Source organism: Engystomops pustulosus, chromosome 1 (assembly GCF_040894005.1).
Source record: "Engystomops pustulosus chromosome 1, aEngPut4.maternal, whole genome shotgun sequence".
NCBI classification, from domain to species: Eukaryota; Metazoa; Chordata; class Amphibia; order Anura; family Leptodactylidae; genus Engystomops; species Engystomops pustulosus.
In genome coordinates this window covers 19,978,134-19,999,615 of record NC_092411.1, presented here as the reverse complement: position 1 = coordinate 19,999,615, position 21,482 = coordinate 19,978,134, and the positions used below count along the sequence as shown (strand labels likewise).

Here is a 21,482-nt window from a genome sequence, read left to right as displayed (position 1 = left end):
ACTGTGACATCACTGTGTGTATTATCCCTGTACTGTGACATCACTGTGTGTATTATCTCTATACTGTGACATCAGTGCGTGTATTATCCCTGTACTGTGACATCACTGTGTGTATTATCCCTGTACTGTGACATTACTGTGTGTATTATCCCTGTACTGTGACATCACTGTGCGTATTATCCCTGTACTGTGACATCACTGTGTGTATTATTTCTGTACTGTGACATCACTGTGTGTATTATCCCTGTACTATGACATCACTGTGCGTATTATCCCTGTACTGTGACATCACTGTGTGTATTATTTCTGTACTGTGACATCACTGTGTGTATTATCCCTGTACTATGACATCACTGTGCGTATTATCCCTGTACTGTGACATCACTGTGCGTATTATCCCTGTACTGTGACATCACTGTGTGTATTATTTCTGTACTGTGACATCACTGTGTGTATTATCCCTGTACTATGACATCACTGTGTGCATTATCACTGTAAAGTGCATCACTTTGTGAATAAACTTATGTGGGCTCCACTTACCGGCCATGATCTTCCTTCCTTGCGCAGAACAAGTTCATGGTTCATTTTGCCCAACAGATAGTCATTTCCTTTATATGGCACAGCAATGGTAAAGACATATTCCTTGGAATCTGCACTGTAGCTACATGTTACATTGTTAGGACTGTCTGGAATTACTGGAAAAAGAAAAACCAAAATCTCACATAGAAGCAGAAGTATCTCTAATGTATATAAGATGCGGCTGCAGCATTTTAACTTATTACATTATTTTATTCTGTTCCATATAAAGAACCTTATACAAGCTCTTATACCTCATGTGTCCCCCTCATCCTCATAGACTGTAAGCTCCTGTGTCACCGCCTCATCCTCATAGACTGTAAGCTCTTGTGTAACCCCCTCATCCTCATAGACTGTAAGCTCTTGTGCCCCCCTCATCCTCATAGACTGTAAGCTCCTGTGTCACCCCCTCATCCTCATAGACTGTAAGCTCTTGTGTCACCCCCTCATCCTCATAGACTGTAAGCTCTTGCATCACTCCCTCAACCTCATAGACTGTAAGCTCTTGTGTCACCTCCTCATCCTCATAGACTGTAAGCTCTTGCATCACTCCCTCAACCTCATAGACTGTAAGCTCTTGTGTCACCCCCTCATCCTCATAGACTGTAAGCTCTTGTGTCACCGCCTCATCCTCATAGACTGTAAGCTCTTGTGTAACCCCCTCATCCTCATAGACTGTAAGCTCTTGTGCCCCCCTCATCCTCATAGACTGTAAGCTCCTGTGTCACCCCCTCATCCTCATAGACTGTAAGCTCTTGTGTCACCCCCTCATCCTCATAGACTGTAAGCTCTTGCATCACTCCCTCAACCTCATAGACTGTAAGCTCTTGTGTCACCTCCTCATCCTCATAGACTGTAAGCTCTTGTGTCACCCCCTCATCCTCATAGACTGTAAGCTCTTGTGTCACCCCTCATCCTCATAGACTGTAAGCTCTTGTGTCACCCCCTCATCCTCATAGACTGTAAGCTCTTGTGTCACCCCTCATTCTCATAGACTGTAAGCTCTTGTGTCACCCCCTCATCCTCATAGACTGTAAGCTCTTGTGTCACCTCCTCATCCTCATAGACTGTAAGCTCTTGTGTCACCTCCTCATCCTCATAGACTGTAAGCTCTTGTGTCACCTCCTCATCCTCATAGACTTTAAGTTCTTGTGTCACCCCTCATCCTCATAGACTGCAAGCTCTTGTGTCACCCCCTCATCCTCATAGACTGTAAGCTCTTGTGTCACCCCCTCATCCTCATAGACTGTAAGCTCTTGTGTCACCCCCTCATCCTCATAGACTGTAAGCTCTTGTGTCACCCCCTCATCCTCATAGACTGTAAGCTCTTGTGTCACCCCCCTCATCCTCATAGACTGTAAGCTCTTGTGTCACCTCCTCATCCTCATAGACTGTAAGCTCTTGTGTCACCCCCTCATCCTCATAGACCAGTGGTGGCGAACCTATGGCACTGGTGCCAGAGGCGGCACTCAGAGCCCTTTCTGTGGGCACCCGGGCCATCGCCCCAGCACACCAGACAGGACTCAAAGAAATTTTCTCTGTACAGAGGGACACTGGAAAGAAGCTAAAATGATGAAAATTTTCCATCTTTCTACTGTGTTGCTGTCCTCCGGAGGCCAATGTAATTGAAAGTTGTTGAACAAGGAGAAATAAGTTACTGCTTTAATTTTTGGTTGGCACCTCACGATAAATAAGGGGGGTTTGGGGTTGCAGTTTGGGCACTCGACCACTAAAAGGTTCACCATCACTGTTATAGACTGTAAGCTCTTGTGTCACCACCTCATCCTCATGGACTGTAAGCTCTTGTGTCACCCCCTCATCCTCATAGACTGTAAGCTCTTGTGTCACCCCCTCATCCTCATAGACTGTAAGCTCTTGTGTCACCCCCTCATCCTCATAGACTGTAAGCTCTTGTATCACCCCCTCATCCTCATAGACTGTAAGCTCTTGTGTCACCCCCTCATCCTCATAGACTGTAAGCTCTTGTGTCACCCCCTCATCCTCATAGACTGTACGCTCTTGTGTCACCCCCTCATCCTCATAGACTGTAAGCTCTTGTGTCACCCCCTCATCCTCATAGACTGTAAGCTCTTGTGTCACCCCCTCATCCTCATAGACTGTAAGCTCTTGTGTCACCCCCTCATCCTCATAGACTGTAAGCTCTTGTATCACCCCCTCATCCTCATAGACTGTAAGCTCTTGTGTCACCCCCTCATCCTCATAGACTGTAAGCTCTTGTGTCACCCCCTCATCCTCATAGACTGTAAGCTCTTGTGTCACCCCCTCATCCTCCCACTCCTTTTGTTTCATATGAGTGTTATAACTCTGTAATATCTTCTTTTATTTGTATATGTCCCCTATAATTTGTAAAGCTACGGAATTTGATGGCGCTATATAAAAATTATTATTATCTGGAGTCCACGTTGTTTAGCCCACAGAGCATTGTCTAGACTGGATACAATTGTCTCCATTCAGAGGCAGTGATCCTGTACATAGCTAGTCCTGCTCTCAGCTGAGAAGTGGAAACAATTGTATCCAGTATAGGCAATGCTCTGTGAGCTAAGCACATCAGCATAGTTTGTGTATATTAAATTTGACCCCCAAACATACACTACTCTCAATATTAAGATAATGGGGCACATTTACTTACCCGGTCCAGTCGCGATCCCGTGGTGAGTTGTCAGACGAGGATTCGGGTCTGCCGGGATCCACTAAGGTCCGTGCGCCCGATATCCACCAGGTGTCGCTGCTGCGCCGAGGTCCGCCAGAGTTCACCTGCTTCTTCCCGATGCATGTGAGTGCTGATATGGCAACACAAATTCTTTTTTAAATTCCGCGTTTTTTCCAAATTCGTTGGGTTTTCCGACGGCCACGCCCTCCGATTTCTATCAAGTGAAAGCCGGCGCCGATGTGCCACAATCCAAGCGCGTGCGCCAAAATCCCAGGGCAATTCAGTGCAAAACTGAAATATTCGGGAAACCCGACGAAAGTGCGCATTCGGACCCTTAGTAAATGAGCCCCAATGTGCTGTAACCTATGACCTCCCTTCAGCACCGCCCCTGGTAGCATCGTCATCTTACCTATTTTCGTCACATCGAAATCTTTGCACTGTGTTGGTTTGGAGCGGCCCCAGACAATACAAACATTATAGGTTTCCAAAAACAGAGCGAATGCAAAGTGTCCGCCTTCCCTCCAGGACTGTGAGATTATGTTATCATCTTTGTCTCTATGAAACAAGAGAGAAAATGATTCATTTGTATTTCAGACCTTTATGTCCTGCTCTTTCTTTAACCTCCTTTATGTACATACACCCGGGGGGGAAATTATTGGTCCTCTCATTTAAGAAAGTAAAAATCCCAATGGTCACAGAAACAACTGGAATCTGACAAGAGTAAAAATAAATAGCATTTCTTTGACGTGGCTTTTCCTTCATGACTCATGAACCTGGCCTGGAGAGAAATATTAGTTCCCCTAAAAAATATATGTGGGCAAAAGAACGTGTTAAATCGTGGTGCACTGGTTATCCACTAATTATCATGACAGGCAGTGGCATAATAACAGCCGTAGCGGCTGCTACGGGGCCCGTGTGGCACAGGGGCCCAGGATGGATGGTGGAGACGAAATTTATAAATGCTATTTTCTCAGTCCCATCCCTCCCTGCGGACTGGGGCGATGGTAGCGCCCTTGTGCAGTAGTATGAGCCCCTGTGCCAGTTCTCTGTCCCTGTCCGTTCACCTCAACTGTGGCTGCCTGACTCGCCTTCTTCATTTGCGGGCACCCAGCCCACCCTCTTCATTCGCCGCCGAAGGTTCCAACAGTGGCCATCTGCCCCGTGCATCTCGTCGACTGCCGTTCTCCGTGGTTCCTTCCGCATCTGCTTGGCCTGTCTGTTCTATCCGTGGCTGCCCGGCCACCCTGCCCCATCAGCAGCTGCCCGGACCGCCTGTTATATCCACATCTGAACATCCCTCCTACTTCTATTCATGTACACCTTTGGCCTAGGACCCCCACTCTTCTCCATCTACACCTCAGGCCTAGGACACCTACTCTTCTCCAGCTACACCTCTGGCCTAGGACCCCTATTTCTCTCCATCAACACCTCTGGCCTAGGACCCCTACTCTTCTCCATCTACACCTCTGGCCTAGGACCCCTACTCTTCTCCAGCTACACCTCTGGCCTAGGACCCCTATTTCTCTCCATCAACACCTCTGGCCTAGGACCCCTACTCTTCTCCATCTACACCTCTGGCCTAGGACACCTACTCTTCTCCAGCTACACCTCAGGCCTAGCACCCCTATTTCTCTCCATCTACACCTCTGGCCTAGGACCCCTACTCTTCTCCATCTACACCTCTGGCCTAGGACCCCTACTCTTCTCCATCTACACCCCTGGCCTAGGACACCTACTCTTCTCCATCTACACCCCTGGCCTAGGACCCCTACTCTTCTCCATCTACACCCCTGGCCTAGGACACCTACTCTTCTCCATCTACACCCCTGGCCTAGGACCCCTACTCTTCTCCATCTACACCTCTAGCCTAGCACCCCCTATTTCTCTCCATCTACACCTCTGGCCTAGGATCCCCTATTTCTCTCCATCTACACCTCTGGGGTAGGACCCCTACTCTCCTCCATCTACACCTCTGGCCTAGGACCCCTACTCTTCTCCATCTACACCTCTGGCCTAGGACCCCTACTCTTCTCCATCTACACCTCTGGCCTAGGACCCCTACTCTCCTCCATCTACACCTCTGGGGTAGGACCCCTATTTCTCTCCATCTACACCTCTGGCCTAGGACCCCTACTCTCCTCCATCTACACCTCTGGCCTAGGACCCCTACTCTCCTCCATCTACACCTCTAGCCTAGGACCCCTACTCTCCTCCATCTACACCTCTGGCCTAGGACCCCTACTCTCCTCCATCTACACCTCTAGCCTAGGACCCCTACTCTCCTCCATCTACACCTCTGGCCTAGGACCCCTACTCTCCTCCATCTACACCTCTGGCCTAGGACCCCTACTCTCCTCCATCTACACCTCTGGCCTAGGACCCCTGCTCTTTTACATCTACACCTCTGGCCTAGGACCCCTACTCTCCTCCATCTACACCTCTGGCCTAGGACCCCTACTCTCCTCCATCTACACCTCTAGCCTAGGACCCCTACTCTCCTCCATCTACACCTCTGGCCTAGGACCCCTACTCTCCTCCATCTACACCTCTGGCCTAGGACACCTACTCTTCTCCATCTACACCTCTGGCCTAGGACCCCTGCTCTTTTACATCTACACCTCTGGCCTAGGAGCCATATCCTACTTCTCCCACTTTATGAAAACACATTGCCCCACTACAATAACCGTCATAAAATTGTTTCCATCTACCTGTCTTCCCAATCTAGAGTTTTCATTCTGTTGATGGAGGTTTGTGAGGGCTCATTTTTTTGCAGGATGAGCTAGGGTTTTTAAATAAATTTTTGTTTTGATGTCCTTGTGGTGACCCGGGATTGTATTTGGGGTGCTGGGCCTTTAAGGTGTCACACGGTGGTAGTCTATATCCGAGGGAATATATGGGCCCCAATCCCAGGTGGCACTCACACTCCTTGTGTGTCCCGATTACCCGCCCCCACGTAGGTACCTGTAGCAATGAAGACTTCAGACGCCCAGTCTCGGGGGTAACCGTTGCTCTTTATTGGCAGGACACGAGAAATCCAGATCACAGTCGTTTTGGATGGTGTAGCTGATGGTAAGTGGTCTTCTGAAGCAGATGAGCGGAGTCTTTTCACAGAGGCTTGGACTAGCAATAACTATGCTTGCTTGAGCTGAGTAGAATACCTGCTCCCAATGACTTTACTTCCTATTAGACAGGGTACGTGCTTAAATACGAACAAACTTTGGCGCTGCTGGCGGGATGACCCTCAAACTTCCAAGACAGCTTGCTATGGGCTCTGTATATATATTATGTATTGTCCCACAGACGGTTAAAGAGGATGCACGTAGTAATCCCTGCTAACTTGGGTAAACAGGTGATGAACAGGCTTGCAAAGGATATGGCCTATGGCTCTTTCTCCTCACAGACCTACTTGACCACACACTGAAGTGTGTCTCCACACTGCACACACCGAAGTGTGTCTCCCTAAAACTACAGGGTTACAGACCCTCTATCCAGAGGGCTGCTCCTGGGACTCCTCCTTCCAGAGCAATCAAAGCCTTGACTGGCCCTGGAGGTCAGGTGATTCAGAAGATCCACTCCCACAGCTTGACCATGTGCAGATGATGTAATATTACAGTAATATTGCGTAATATAGAAGGGAGGGCACTAACATTAGTGTCAATGGCAGATGCAATTAGCAATATTTACCACAAGATGGGCTAAGTGATATAATACAATTATACAAACCACATGGAAATCTAAAATGGAGAATGAACTACTCCCACACTAGGCTTGGGCCTATACCTTCACATGTGCTTACAGAAGATGCATGAAAGACTAGGTAAGGGAATACATATATGAGAAAACAGGGGTTTAAGCTATGCAGGTGACCAAACATATAGTGACAGACTGCCAGATGTATACTGGGCATGTCCAGGTCACTGCAAACACCCTCACTGAAAATAAGCCGTCCTCGGCGTCTATATGAGGAGGAAATGCACATGTTTAGGTGGGGTAGCACCTGAAATACAATGACAATGTAAAGTTAGAATGATCTGGAAAATATATCATAGAGCAATGCAATAACACATGAAAATAACAATGAAAATGCGCAAAACAATATGAACAGTAGATATAGTGCACTTTAGGTAGAGTCTCTTTTAGCAATTAGGCATTGTCCATGGGAAGGCTCTGGTAAAAGGCACTTTTGAGAACAGACACAGTCCTTAGTAGTCCATAGACTGTATTAATATGCAAGTTAACCAGAAACAATATGCATGGTAGTTAACCAGGTACTCGAGACTTAAACCGTTGCAAACTAGCTAACTATCTAGTTAGATAAACAGTAATATATGTATACAAGCAAAACATTATATATACATGTAAAGGATATAGTTCTTTATTCTCTGTAACGGACAGGAGGAGTTCCTTTAGTACTTCGCTCTGAACGCCTCAGCACTTGACTTTCCTCAGAATCTGGAATTTGGTGATGAGGTAGTTCTTCTGATGCTGGTACAGGAACAGGAGAAGCAATTGAAGCAGGAACTTGAACTGGAACTTGTACAGGAGCTTGAAAAGGAACTGGTACCCATTGATAACAGCCTGGAATTATGAATGGAGAGTTATTGATTGATTCTTCCACAGTGGGCTGTCTTGGTGGTGTCTCAGTTACAGGAGTTGGTGTGTAGACCGGCATGACTGGTTGTGGAGGAGAAGACATAACCATAAGGTCTTCTTTAGTGCAGAGTTTCATGCGATTCCTGTGAACTGTTTGAGGAGCCATTCCCGGCTTCTTGACCTCGTAGACATCTGAATCAGGGTATGGGATACTTGTGACAGTGTAGGGTTCTTGTTCCCAGAGTGAGTCAAGTTTGTCTGAGCGATGGTATTTTCGTAACCATACTTTATCTCCCACTTGTAGTGGTGTGGCATTGGCTCTTAGGTTATAACACTCTTCTTGCCTACGATGAGCTTCATTCATCCTGTGATCAACTATTTCTTTTGCTTCCTGGATGCGACGTTGATGTTCAGAGACCCAGTTGGTCCTAGGTAAGGGATTAATCACATCAGGTACTTGAATTCCTAAAGCTCGATCCTTAGGGAGTTGACCTTGGCGACCAAACATAAGGTAATATGGCGAGTAGCCTGTTGAACAATGAATGGTGTTATTGTAAATCTCCACTAGTTCATCTAGGAGTTGTGGCCATTCTGCTTGTTTGGTTACTGATGCAGTTCTCAGCATGTTGATGAACACTTGGTTTATTTTTTCACAAAGTCCATTCCCTTGTGGATGATAAGCTGTTGTACGTAGCTTCTTACACTCATGGAATTGGCAAAGCTCTTGGAAGAGTTGTGATTCGAAGGCAGGTCCACGATCTGTTAGGACTGCTTCAGGGCAACCATAATGTCTCACGTACTCACGATAAAAGACGGCAGCTGTAGTGCGAGCGGTAATATCTTTCACTGGAACAACTGCGACCCACTTAGAGTAGTGGTCCACCATAGTGAGAGCATAAGTATATCCTGAACGTGTAGGTGCCAGTTTCACATGATCCAGAGCAACTAGCTCATTTGGTCGGTGAGAGTTGATTGGATGCAATGGCGCTCTAGCCTCCTTCTTTCCGGCTTTAGTCAGGTTGCAAGCTGGGCATTCGCTGCACCAGTTTTCAATATCTGCTCGCATTCCAATCCAGTAGAAGCGCTGGCGTATGGTAGCTTCCGTTTTGTGTACGCCAAAATGTCCTGATTGGTCATGATAAGCGTCAAGCACAATTTTTGCATCTCTTCTGGGAATGAGAATTTGGTGTATTCTCTCTCCTGAGACAGGATCCAAGGTAGTACGTATGATGAGGCCCTTTTGAATGAAGAGCCTTTTTCGCTGTCTCCATAGACGCTTGAGTTCAGTATCTGGATACTGTCTTCTGAGTCTGACAGGTGTTCTTCCGGTAGTTAAGAAATCATAGATCTCACCTAAAACTCGAGATTCATTCTGGAGAGTTTGCCATCTAGATGGATCTTGAAGTGAATCATGTTTCTGTTGAGGACCTTTATCAGTCTGGGTAGCAGCAATAACATTCTGCATAGCAAACCTTTGATAGAAGGGAGGCATCTCAACGTCTTCCCACATGTCTTCTTCATCAGGAGGTTCTTCTCCTATGGGCAAACGGGATAATACATCTGCATTGATGTTGGTTTTACCACTGCGGTATTTGATATCAAAGCAATAATTTGCTAATCTGGAAGCCCATCTTTGTTCAAGTGCACCTAGCCGTGCAGTATTAAGGTGAGCGAGAGGGTTGTTGTCCGTGTAAACGGTGAATGGTGTGGCTGCGAGGTAATCTTTGAACTTCTCGGTAACGGCCCACACAAGAGCTAGTAGCTCTAACTTGAACGAACTGTAATTGTTATCGTTCTTCTCGGCACCTCTCAAGCTTCGGCTGGCATAAGCGATGACTCTCTCTTTGTCGTCTTGGACTTGTGACAATACAGCTCCTAAGCCTTGATAGCTGGCATCCGTGTAGAGACGGAAAGGATGGCTGTAGTCAGGGTACGCTAGAATTGGAGGAGAGGTCAGCAGGGCTTTCAAAGTCTGGAATGCAGCTTCTTGTCTCTCAGACCAATCAATAGGAAATTTTCGGTTATAATTTTCTCTAGGACAACCACGTAGAAGTTCGGTGAGTGGTTCTGCTACTTGGGCAAAGTTAGGTATAAAGCGGCGGTAGTAGCCCGCAAATCCTAGGAAACTTCTGACTTCCTTCACAGTTCTTGGGGTGTCCCAATTTTTCACAGCAGAAATCTTTTCTGGATCAGGCTGTATTCCTTCAGCACTGACGACATGACCCAAGTAACTGACCTTTGGTTTTAGAAGGTGACATTTAGACGGCTTGATCTTCAGACCATGTTCAATGAGCACTTGGAACACTTCGGTTAGATGATTTAAGTGATCTTCATATGTGCGAGAATAAACAATGACATCGTCAAGATACAGCAGGACGCTCTGGAAATTAATGTGGCCTAGACATCTTTCCATAAGTCTCTGGAATGTTGCTGGGGCGTTGCACAATCCGAATGGCATGCCATTGAACTCATAGAGTCCCATTGGAGTAGTGAAAGCTGTCTTCTCCCTATCCTCAGGAGCCATGGGTACTTGCCAGTAACCGCTGGTTAGGTCCAGAGTGGAGAAGTATGCAGCTGAGCCAAGAGCAGTGATGGATTCTTCAATCCTGGGAAGAGGATAGGCATCCTTGTGGGTGACATTATTCAGTTTTCTGTAGTCAACGCAGAATCTGATGTTGCCATCCTTCTTCTTCACTAAGACGATGGGTGCAGCCCAAGGACTTTGACTTTCTTGAATGACTTTGGTGTCTTTCATCTCCTTAATCAGTTTCTTTACTTGCTGGTAGTTGGCAGGAGGTATGGGACGGTGCCTTTCCTTAATAGGAGGATGATCACCTGTATTGATCTTGTGTTGAATCAAATTAGTCTTCCCAAAGTCCAGTGGATGCTTGCTGAAAGCTTCACTATGTCGCTTAGCGACTTTGATGACACCATTAATATCTTCAATAGGAGTGTTCGCATCTCCAACATTGAGTTCGTTCCACCAAAAGGTAGTTGGTTTGTGGTTACCTTTGGGGGTGGTTTTAATTGACTTTTGGTGCGCAAGATTTTCTTCATCCAGGATGTCTTCTGGATCCAGGTGATATAGTTGAGCAACTGAATTGAATTTGTACAAGTCTACAGGTGCATCGCTGAGGTTCACTAGCCGTACCGGTACTCTACCGTTTGAGACCGTGACGATACTTCTGGCAGCTTTTACCAGTGGCTGTCCTTCAATTTGGATGGGATCAAGAAGAGCTTCATAATCTGCATTATCTATCCCTGGACGAGCTCGACACCAGACTAGTGTTTCGCTGTTTGGAGTTAGGGTTACTGGTCTCACATCCTGGATACGGACACGGCAAATTTCACCTTTGCGATTGGCGAACTTCTGCTGGGCACAGAGCACTTTAATGGTCCGCTGAACTGCTTGTCTGTAATGGGAAGATGCAGAAGGGAGGGAAGCGTGCAAAGCAGCTAGTAATTCAGTAAAAACATGGCGCATCACATTCATGCCTAACACTACTGCTGTTGTATCTCCCTGAGCCTCAGTAACAATTACACCTTGACCTGGTAACTGACGATCACCAATACGAATGGTGGGTTCCCAGTAGCCTAGCTGGGAAATAGGTTGACCATTACTTGCTATTAAACGTAACTTGGCTTTACCCACAGGATTTAGAATGTCAGAGTCCCAATACTTTTCAAATGTCTGTCGCTCAATGGTAGTGACTTGTGAACCAGTGTCCACTAAGGCTTCTAAGGGTACACCATCTATACAAATAGTTATGTACGGGCATTTCGAGATGAACTTTGAAATCCATTGCGATTGTCCCTCTGGGCCCTTGGATTCACTACCCGAGGGGCGGCCCTTGGCCTCGGGAGTGGCCCGTTTAACTGGTAACATTGGTATTTGTAATGCCCAGGACGTTCACAGTAAGTACAATAAGGAGGTTCATGTCGTGGAGACCTTTCAGGAGGGAGCCTATCAGGTCTCGGGTGATTAGGACGTGGTTCTGGAGACAATGTCCTGGCTAAAGATGACTCACGGGATGAGGGCTGAACCTTTATCTCCTTTAAGGCTTGACACAGAGAGTCAACAACTTGGGCAAGTACATCAGTGGTATTAGGTGTAGTAACAGGGGTTGACTGGACAGTCTGAGTGGCCTGCATAGGTAAAACAGGAGGTAGTAGGGATGCAGTAGAAATTCCACCAGCCAGGTCTGGAGAATTAGTGGCAGAAGTATAACTAGCACAGGGTGAGTCAGTTCCTACTACTCGTAAGGCTAAAGTCTTAAAGTCTAGAAAGGACATGGTTGGGTTCTGGGCTGCCAGCATGCGGAGTTGGCTCTGTATTAGCCTGGAATCAACGCCTTCTATAAATCTATCAGTGATCATGCTTTGAGCAGCAACAGGATCAATGGTATCTACTTGGCACAAAGATCTGTATGCAGCCTGGAGGGCGAGGGCATATTCTCTGAGCGTTTCTCCAGGTTTCTGACGTCGGTCGTAAAATTTAAGACGAACCTCAGTTGGTGATTGGACCTCAAATTCCTTCTTGAGAAGATTGAGAATCTGGTCAACACTGGTCTTTTCTGTAGATGGCCAGGAACGGACTTCCTCTGCAGCAGGACCATCAAGTTGCCCTATTAGAAGCTGTACCTGCTGATTGGGAGAAAGTGACACAAGTTCAATGGTACGCAATATCTTTTCTTTAAATGCATCAATGGTATGAGGATCCCCTCTGTAACTTGGGAGATTAGAGGTTCCTATGAAGAAAGGCATTCCTGTTGCTATAACAGGGGCTGGAACAGGTGCAGCAGCTGTAACCTGTGGTGTAGGAGCAGTAGCAGATGAAGATGCAGGGCTGCTAGGGCAAGCCTGATCCTTTTGAGAAGATGTAGACATTTTTGCAAAAATTAATGTACTGTCTCTTTAAGGAAAATATGGCTGCTGTCGCTTTAAGAAAAATTATCTTATGCAAAACACAGTCTCTAAATATATAACTTCCTTTCCTTTATATAACACTGCTGAAAAACGAAGAGTTGCACTTATCTGTATAGCTGTAATGACAGGTGCTGCGCTCACAGCAGCAATCACTAGAAAATGCAGGCACAAACAGGCTGAAGAAAACAACTGGAGCTGCAGACTGAATGATAGGAGAACAGTAGAATGGAGCAATGCAGCAGTGGTGACAGAGCTGAGGGTCTGGTACTCTGTGCAAGATGGCAGTGCCTAGCAACTGTATGTGGTGCAGCTAAGAAATCCTTCCCCTTTAGTACAGGAACAACACAGAATAGTTCCACTTTGCAGGAATGAAGAGAGGAGGACCTGAACACGATGCAGGTGGGCGGAGCTACAGTGCAGAGCTGCTGGGGGAGACAATTAACCTCTTGTATGCTCTTCTGGCAGCAGCACAATGAACAATGGCAGTAGATAGTCACACAGTAACACAGCAGCACAATCCTTTGCTTCACACAATTATAGGTACTTTTGCAGTCCACAATAGAAGATGCACAGCGGCAGCAACAACTGTAATCCACAACAATGGCAACTGGAATCCACAATAGGGGATGCTTGCAGTTCAGAAGATAAGCAATTGTATTCCACAATAGGCAATTGTAATCCACAGTGAGCAATTGTAATCCGCAATAGGAGATGCTTGCAATTCACACCACACAGATTTAAAGTGATGCAGTCTCAATCTCAAAGGGACGGCACCCTCACTTTTTCACAAGCACAGTAATGATTTTAGATGACTTGTAATGTCTCTTTAACAATTTTTCGTGACGCCACCGATTAATCGGAAGTCTTTATTGTGGCTCTTAGGCGCACTGGGCTGATCCTGTTCGGGGACGCCAAAAAGAACATGTGGTGACCCGGGATTGTATTTGGGGTGCTGGGCCTTTAAGGTGTCACACGGTGGTAGTCTATATCCGAGGGAATATATGGGCCCCAATCCCAGGTGGCACTCACACTCCTTGTGTGTCCCGATTACCCGCCCCCACGTAGGTACCTGTAGCAATGAAGACTTCAGACGCCCAGTCTCGGGGGTAACCGTTGCTCTTTATTGGCAGGACACGAGAAATCCAGATCACAGTCGTTTTGGATGGTGTAGCTGATGGTAAGTGGTCTTCTGAAGCAGATGAGCGGAGTCTTTTCACAGAGGCTTGGACTAGCAATAACTATGCTTGCTTGAGCTGAGTAGAATACCTGCTCCCAATGACTTTACTTCCTATTAGACAGGGTACGTGCTTAAATACGAACAAACTTTGGCGCTGCTGGCGGGATGACCCTCAAACTTCCAAGACAGCTTGCTATGGGCTCTGTATATATATTATGTATTGTCCCACAGACGGTTAAAGAGGATGCACGTAGTAATCCCTGCTAACTTGGGTAAACAGGTGATGAACAGGCTTGCAAAGGATATGGCCTATGGCTCTTTCTCCTCACAGACCTACTTGACCACACACTGAAGTGTGTCTCCACACTGCACACACCGAAGTGTGTCTCCCTAAAACTACAGGGTTACAGACCCTCTATCCAGAGGGCTGCTCCTGGGACTCCTCCTTCCAGAGCAATCAAAGCCTTGACTGGCCCTGGAGGTCAGGTGATTCAGAAGATCCACTCCCACAGCTTGACCATGTGCAGATGATGTAATATTACAGTAATATTGCGTAATATAGAAGGGAGGGCACTAACATTAGTGTCAATGGCAGATGCAATTAGCAATATTTACCACAAGATGGGCTAAGTGATATAATACAATTATACAAACCACATGGAAATCTAAAATGGAGAATGAACTACTCCCACACTAGGCTTGGGCCTATACCTTCACATGTGCTTACAGAAGATGCATGAAAGACTAGGTAAGGGAATACATATATGAGAAAACAGGGGTTTAAGCTATGCAGGTGACCAAACATATAGTGACAGACTGCCAGATGTATACTGGGCATGTCCAGGTCACTGCATCCTAAATTAAATTTTTTTTTAATCATATTTTTGCACTATATATTTTTACCAAAAGAGGCTTTAACTTGTGATCTCTTAATACCTGCAAAGTATTCTGCACAGTACAGTATGTACTGTATGTTATTAAGCCTCTCGCTGACCTATTAGACACTGCCTAATGCAGTCATGTATGGTAAAATTGGAAGTGGGGATGATATTTACTAAAAAATCTGTGCCTGAGGACTGTATTTGGCCTGAAGAATGTAATAGTGTATGTTTATGGGGTTCGGGGGTCTCTTCTTGAATTTGTTTTTTGCGGAGTGATATAGAGGCTGAAGGTTAATATTATTTAGTGGTTTGTTAAGAATTAAGACTATAAGGTCGGAATTGATCAGTATTTGTATAAAGTATATGGCTGAAAGAGATGGAAGTCAAACATATAGGGGCTTATTTACTAAGGGTCACGGAAAGCACTTTCGACGGACTGTTTACGTTTGCACAGCTTTGTCAGGTATTTAACAGGTGTCTGCGCTGGGATTGTGGCGCACGCGATCGGATTTTGCTGCAGCTGCGCTGCAACCATCCAACAGGAATCGGGGCGGGCCGTACGATCCGACTGATTCGGACTGAGCATCGGATTTAAGATTCAAATTGTGTCGAAAGACAATGCACTTACATGCACCAGGAAGAAGAAGGTGAACTCTGTCGGACCTGAGCGGGGAAGCGACACATGCAGGATATCGGGCGCACGATCTTAGTGAATCGCGGCACAGAGCATTATCATCGGACAATGCACTTTTGTGAACTGCGCAGGACCTGGTAAGTAGTTGAGCCCCACTATGTACCTGTGAGGGAGCTCACAGAGATGATGCCACTAGATTGATAGAGGAGCCGTCTCCTCCTATATTAAAAGACTTGATGTAGCTCAATGTAGGCCACAATCCTAAATTTGGGGAAAAGCCTTGGGCCTACAACTTACTTTATCCGGTGCTCATTGCTAAGTGAGGTGGACATGGCTGCTGCGACTGGTCCATGACTGTTTCTACCAGATGTAACCAGTGTCTCATGGCGCCATTAGGAGAAGATGAGGTATTATACATTAAGGACTTACTGAACTTGAAAACGTATATTCTTCACCTTCCTGAGAGGTAACTGTGGAACATTGCAGAAAAGGAAGCTTTGCTCAATACGAATCTTGGAAAAACAGTCATAGTCCAGTTGCTCTTGATTTTCAGACTCCTCATCATCTTCAACATGAAAAATAAAATTAGATAAAGATGTAACAAATAATACAGACGGTTCCCTACTTAAGGACACCTGACTTACAGACGACCCCTAGTTAAAGACGGACCCCTCTGCCCACTGTGACCTCTCTGGATGTTACTTTAGTCCCAGGATGCACTGATCAGCTGTAATGTGTCTGTTATGAAGCTTTATTGATAATCCTTGGTCCCATTACAGCAAAAAATTTTGAAACTTCAATTTTCACTGGGACAAAAAAAAAAAATTGTCTGGATCTACAATTATAAAATATACAGTTTCGACTTACATACAAATTCAACTTAAGAACAAACCTATGGAACCTATCATGTACGTAACCCGGGGACTGCCTGTATATGAAAAGACACTGAATGACATCCTGTTTTATACTCCAGAGCTGCACTCACTATTGGTGCAGTCACTGGGGCACATTTACTAAGGGTCCACGGACCGCGAGTTCCGTTGGGATTTCCCGAATATTTCCGTTTGCCCCGGGTTTTTGGCGCACACGATCGGATTGTGGTGCAATGGCGCCGGCCGCGGAATTTAAAAAACGAAATGTGTCACAAGATCACGCACTCACGTGCACCAGGAGAAGAGGGTGAACTCTGGCGCAGAAGAGACACCTGTAGGAAATTGGGCGTACAACCTTAGTGAATCGCGGCGGACCTGAATCCTTGTCGGACAAGGCACCGCGGGATCGCGATGGGACGGGTAAGTAAATCTGCCCCAATGTGTACATACATGACATTACTAATGGAATTTGTACCGTCGCATTAACAATCACCAAATTTTGCACAGTTGTTGCATGTGCAACACCCCCCACCGGGGCCTAGCCTCTTCTTGGGGCCTGGAGGCAGCCGGGGCCCAGAATACCAGAGTGGCTGGCGGTTGCAGACTAGGCACGCTAGTGTCACGGTGCTTGGTATGGGGACCGGAGGGCTGTCCTACAGCCTGGCAGGTCTACAGCAGGTGGTGTGTGCAAGAAATTAGATGAGGGAGAGGCTGATGTACTGGTTCTCCCTGGGGCAACCCCTGAGTGTAAGATAGGTCCCAGGGTAATGGATGGGGAGCCCTTGGTGGTAACAGCTGTATCCAGGGATCAGACGGAGGCAACGTTGTGCAAATTAACTCACGGTTCTTTATTGAACAGGTAGCAGGCAATGGGCCTGGTACTCAAGTGGTCATGGAAAGTGGTCATGTCCTCAGGAATAGTGCACCAGCCTGGTAGTAGATGTAGGCTGGGATGGAGCTGTGTCCAAACTGTGGAAGCTGCAGCTCTGGATCTGAGTCTCCTGACTCTGGTCTTGGGATTAGGTTAAGTATCAGCACTGAAGATGTATTGAACACTGTCTCTCTCTTAACTCAGTCCATGTGCTGAGAGTTCTAGTGGTAAAGACCTTGTGCTCTCCAAGAGCTGCTGGTAAAGAGGCCTGTGCTCCCACTGCACTGGGGTTTTATCCTCCTGGTCAGGTGGTAGCACCTCTACAATCACACTCCAGTTTACAATACAGTCAACTGATTGGATAACATCATAAACCCACTTAACTATTGCCTATCCAGGCAGAGGCTACAGCTGAAGATTTCATGAGACTCCCCTGTATTATCCCTTGGGTGAGTTGATCAGACTCACTAGATGGATCCTGACAGGTTGAGGGCCTTTTTCGCAACTCCCTTGCCTATACTTTGGCAGGGGTGTTGCACCTGTGACTCAGGGAACACCATAGACCACGTTTTGAGACAAAATGTTCCGCCCACGCTTGCCAAAATCCACTTATTACCCGCCATATACAGGAGCCATTGTCTGCTGCTGCTGCTGTGGCAGTTGAAAGCTGAGCCGTGTTTGAAAGAGACTGACCGCGACAGACAGTCACTGAAAGAGACAGTCTACAGATACATATTTTTTGTTAACCCATTCTAGTTTGTTGAAGCTAAGAGCAGTTATTTACTATCCTGGGCAACGCCGGAAGCTACAGCTAGTAAATTTATATATCACAGTCCTGGTGCTAATATGAACAAAAGTATGATTGCACATCTCTCCAGGAGATAAATCTAACAATGGCTACAGAGAGCGGAGCAGTATAAGAATACACCCACACCCAGTGCACTTGGAGAAGCTACAAATCCGGAATATAATTCCATATTTCACAGTCCTGCTGCTACTAACAACATACACAGAGGTCTGATTACACATCTCTCCAGGGACAATGTATAACACTGGCTGCAGTCTCTATGGTCCCACCTGGTGAGGGTTGTATTTTAAAGTCATTTGAATTACATGAGGCAACAAAAATGCAAATCATCAAAACCTCCTCTTCGCTGCCTCTCGCCTCTTTGCACAGGGTTATGTTCCATCCCGGCTGTCACTTACATGTTTATGTTCTTTTGCTCTCGTTGTGGTTTGATGATGTCACCCACATATAACGTAGATGAGACGTGGACGTGAACTTATAAATTGTATTCATATCATGTTCAGTGGTCGGTCATGTTGGGGGTTGTAGTGCTCTATGTATAGACTATAATAGATTGCATTATTGTCTTGTCCAGTGGTCGGTCATGATGGGGGTTGTAGTGCTTTATGTACACGTTATGAAACATTGTATTCGTATCATGTTCAGTGGTCGGTCATGTTGGGGGTTGTAGTGCTCTATGTATAGACTATAATAGATTGCATTATTGTCTTGTCCAGTGGTCGGTCATGATGGGGGTTGTAGTGCTTTATGTACACGTTATGAAACATTGTATTCGTATCATGTTCAGTGGTCGGTCATATTGGGGGTTGTAGTGCTCTATGTATAGACTATAATAGATTGCATTATTGTCTTGTCCAGTGGTCGGTCATGATGGTGGTTGTAGTGCTTTATGTACACGTTATGAAACACTGTGGGGCAGATTTACTTACCCGGTCCATTCGTGATCCAGCGGCGCGTTCTCTGTGGTGGATTCGGGTCCGGCCGGGATAAGGCAGTTCCTCCGACATCCACCAGGTGGCGCTGCTGCGCTGAAGAGCATCGGAATGCACTGAAGAACACCATCCTATCGTGGGTGAAGGTAAGCTCAGTCCAGGACAACCTCTATTACATCAGCTCAGTCCAGGACAATCTCTATTACATCAGCTAAGTCCAGGACAATCTCTATTACATCAGCTCAGTCCAGGACAATCTCTATTACATCAGCTCAGTCCAGGACAACCTCTATTACATCAGCTCAGTACAGGACAATCTCTATTACATCAGCTCAGTCCAGGGCAATCTCTATAACATCAGCTCGGTCCAGGACCATCTCTATTACATCAGCTCAGTCCAGGTCAACCTATATTACATCAGCTCAGTCGAGAACAATCTCTAGTACATCAGCTCAGTCCAGGACAAGCTCTATAACATCAGCTCAGTCCAGGACAACCTCTTTTACATCAGCTCGGTCCAGGACAACCTCTATTACATCAGCTCAGTCCAGAACAACCTATATTACATCAGCTCAGTCCAGGACAACCTTTATAACATCAGCTCAGTCCAGGACAATCTCTATTACATCAGCTCAGTCCAGGACAATCTCTATTACATCAGCTCAGTCCAGGACAACCTCTATTACATCAGATCAGTACAGGACAATCTCTATTACATCAGCTCAGTCCAGGGCAATCTCTATAACATCAGCTCGGTCCAGGACAATCTCTATTACATCAGCAAAGTCCAGGTCAACCTATATTACATCAGCTCCGTCGAGAACAATCTCTAGTACATCAGCTCAGTCCAGGACAAGCTCTATAACATCAGCTCAGTCCAGGACAACCTCTTTTACATCAGCTCGGTCCAGGACAACCTCTATTACATCAGCTCAGTCCAGAACAACCTATATTACATCAGCTCAGTCCAGGACAACCTTTATAACATCAGCTCAGTCCAGGACAATCTCTATTACATCAGCTCGGTACAGGACAATCTATAACATCAGCTCAGTCCAGGACAATCTCTATAACATCAGCTCAGTACAGGACAATCTATTACATCAGCTCAGTCCAGGACAATCTCTATAACATCAGCTCAGTACAAGACAATCTCTATTACATCAGCTCAGTACAGGACAATCTCTGAAACATCAGCTCACTGCAGGACAATCTCTGTTACATGAGCTCAGTCCTGGACAATCTCTATAACATCAGTTCAGTCCAGGACAATCTATTACATCAGTTCAGTCCAGGACAATCTCTATTACATCAACTCAGTCCAGGACAATCTCTATTACATCAGCTCAGTCCAGGACAACCTCTATTACATCAGCTCAGTCCAGGACAACCTCTATTACATCAGCTCAGTCCAGAACAACCTCTGAAACATCAGCTCAGTCCAGGACAATCTCTATTACATCAGCCCAGTCATGGACAATCTCTATAACATCAGCTCAGTCCAGGACAACCTCTATTAAATCAGCTCAGTCCAGAACAACCTCTGAAACATCAGCTCAGTCCAGGACAATCTATTACATCAGTTCAGTCCAGGACAATCTCTATTACATCAACTCAGTCTAGGAGAATCTCTATAAAATCAGCTCAGTCCAGGACAACCTATATTACATCAGCTCAGTCCAGGACAATCTCTATTACATCAGCTCTGTCCAGGACAATCTCTATTACATCAGCTCAGTCCAGGACAATCTCTATGACATCAGCTCAGTCCAGGGCAATCTCTATTACATCAGTTCAGTCCAGGACAATCTCTATTACATCAGCTCAGTCCAGGACAATCTCAACTACATCAGCTCAGTCCAGGACAATCTCTATTACATCAGCTTAGTCCAGGACAATCTCTATCACATCAGCTAAGTCCAGGACAATCTCAACTACATCAGCTCAGTCCAGGACAATCTCTATTACATCAGCTAAGTCCAGGACAATCTCTACTACATCAGCTCAGTCCAGGACAATCTCTATTACATCAGCTCAGTCCAGGACAACCTCTATTACATCAGCTCAGTCCAGGACAACCTCTATTACATCAGCTCAGTCCAGAACAACCTCTGAAACATCAGCTCAGTCCAGGACAATCTCTATTACATCAGCCCATTCATGGACAATCTCTATAACATCAGCTCAGTCCAAGACAACCTCTATTACATCAGCTCAGTCCAGAACAACCTCTGAAACATCAGCTCAGTCCAGGACAATCTATTACATCAGTTCAGTCCAGGACAACCTCTATTACATCAGCTCAGTCCAGGACAACCTCTGAAACATCAGCTCAGTCCAGGACAATCTATTACATCAGTTCAGTCCAGGACAATCTCTATTACATCAACTCAGTCCAGGAGAATCTCTATTACATCAGCTCAGTCCAGGACAACCTCTATAACATCAGATCAGTCTAGGACAATCTATAACATCAGCTCAGTCCAGGACAATCTCTATTACATCAGCTCAGTCCAGGACAATCTCTGTGACATCAGCTCT

General features: G+C 46.0%; 1 protein-coding gene across 2 annotated transcripts in view; it reads right to left on the bottom strand.

The window, feature by feature from the left end:
* The window catches only part of IL7R (interleukin 7 receptor), a 54,231-nt gene that overhangs the window by 14,018 nt on the left and 18,731 nt on the right, over positions 1-21,482 (bottom strand). Inside the window, exons 3-5 of one of the 2 annotated variants that reach the window (XM_072134931.1) lie at positions 15,914-16,023; positions 3,657-3,802; positions 541-695 (exon numbers count right to left, since the gene is read on the bottom strand). In XM_072134931.1, the coding sequence (XP_071991032.1) occupies positions 541-695; positions 3,657-3,802; positions 15,914-16,023 (411 nt within the window). Of the gene's footprint in view, positions 1-540; positions 696-3,656; positions 3,803-15,887; positions 16,024-21,482 lie in introns of both variants that reach the window. The other variant, XM_072134923.1, reaches the window with a different exon arrangement.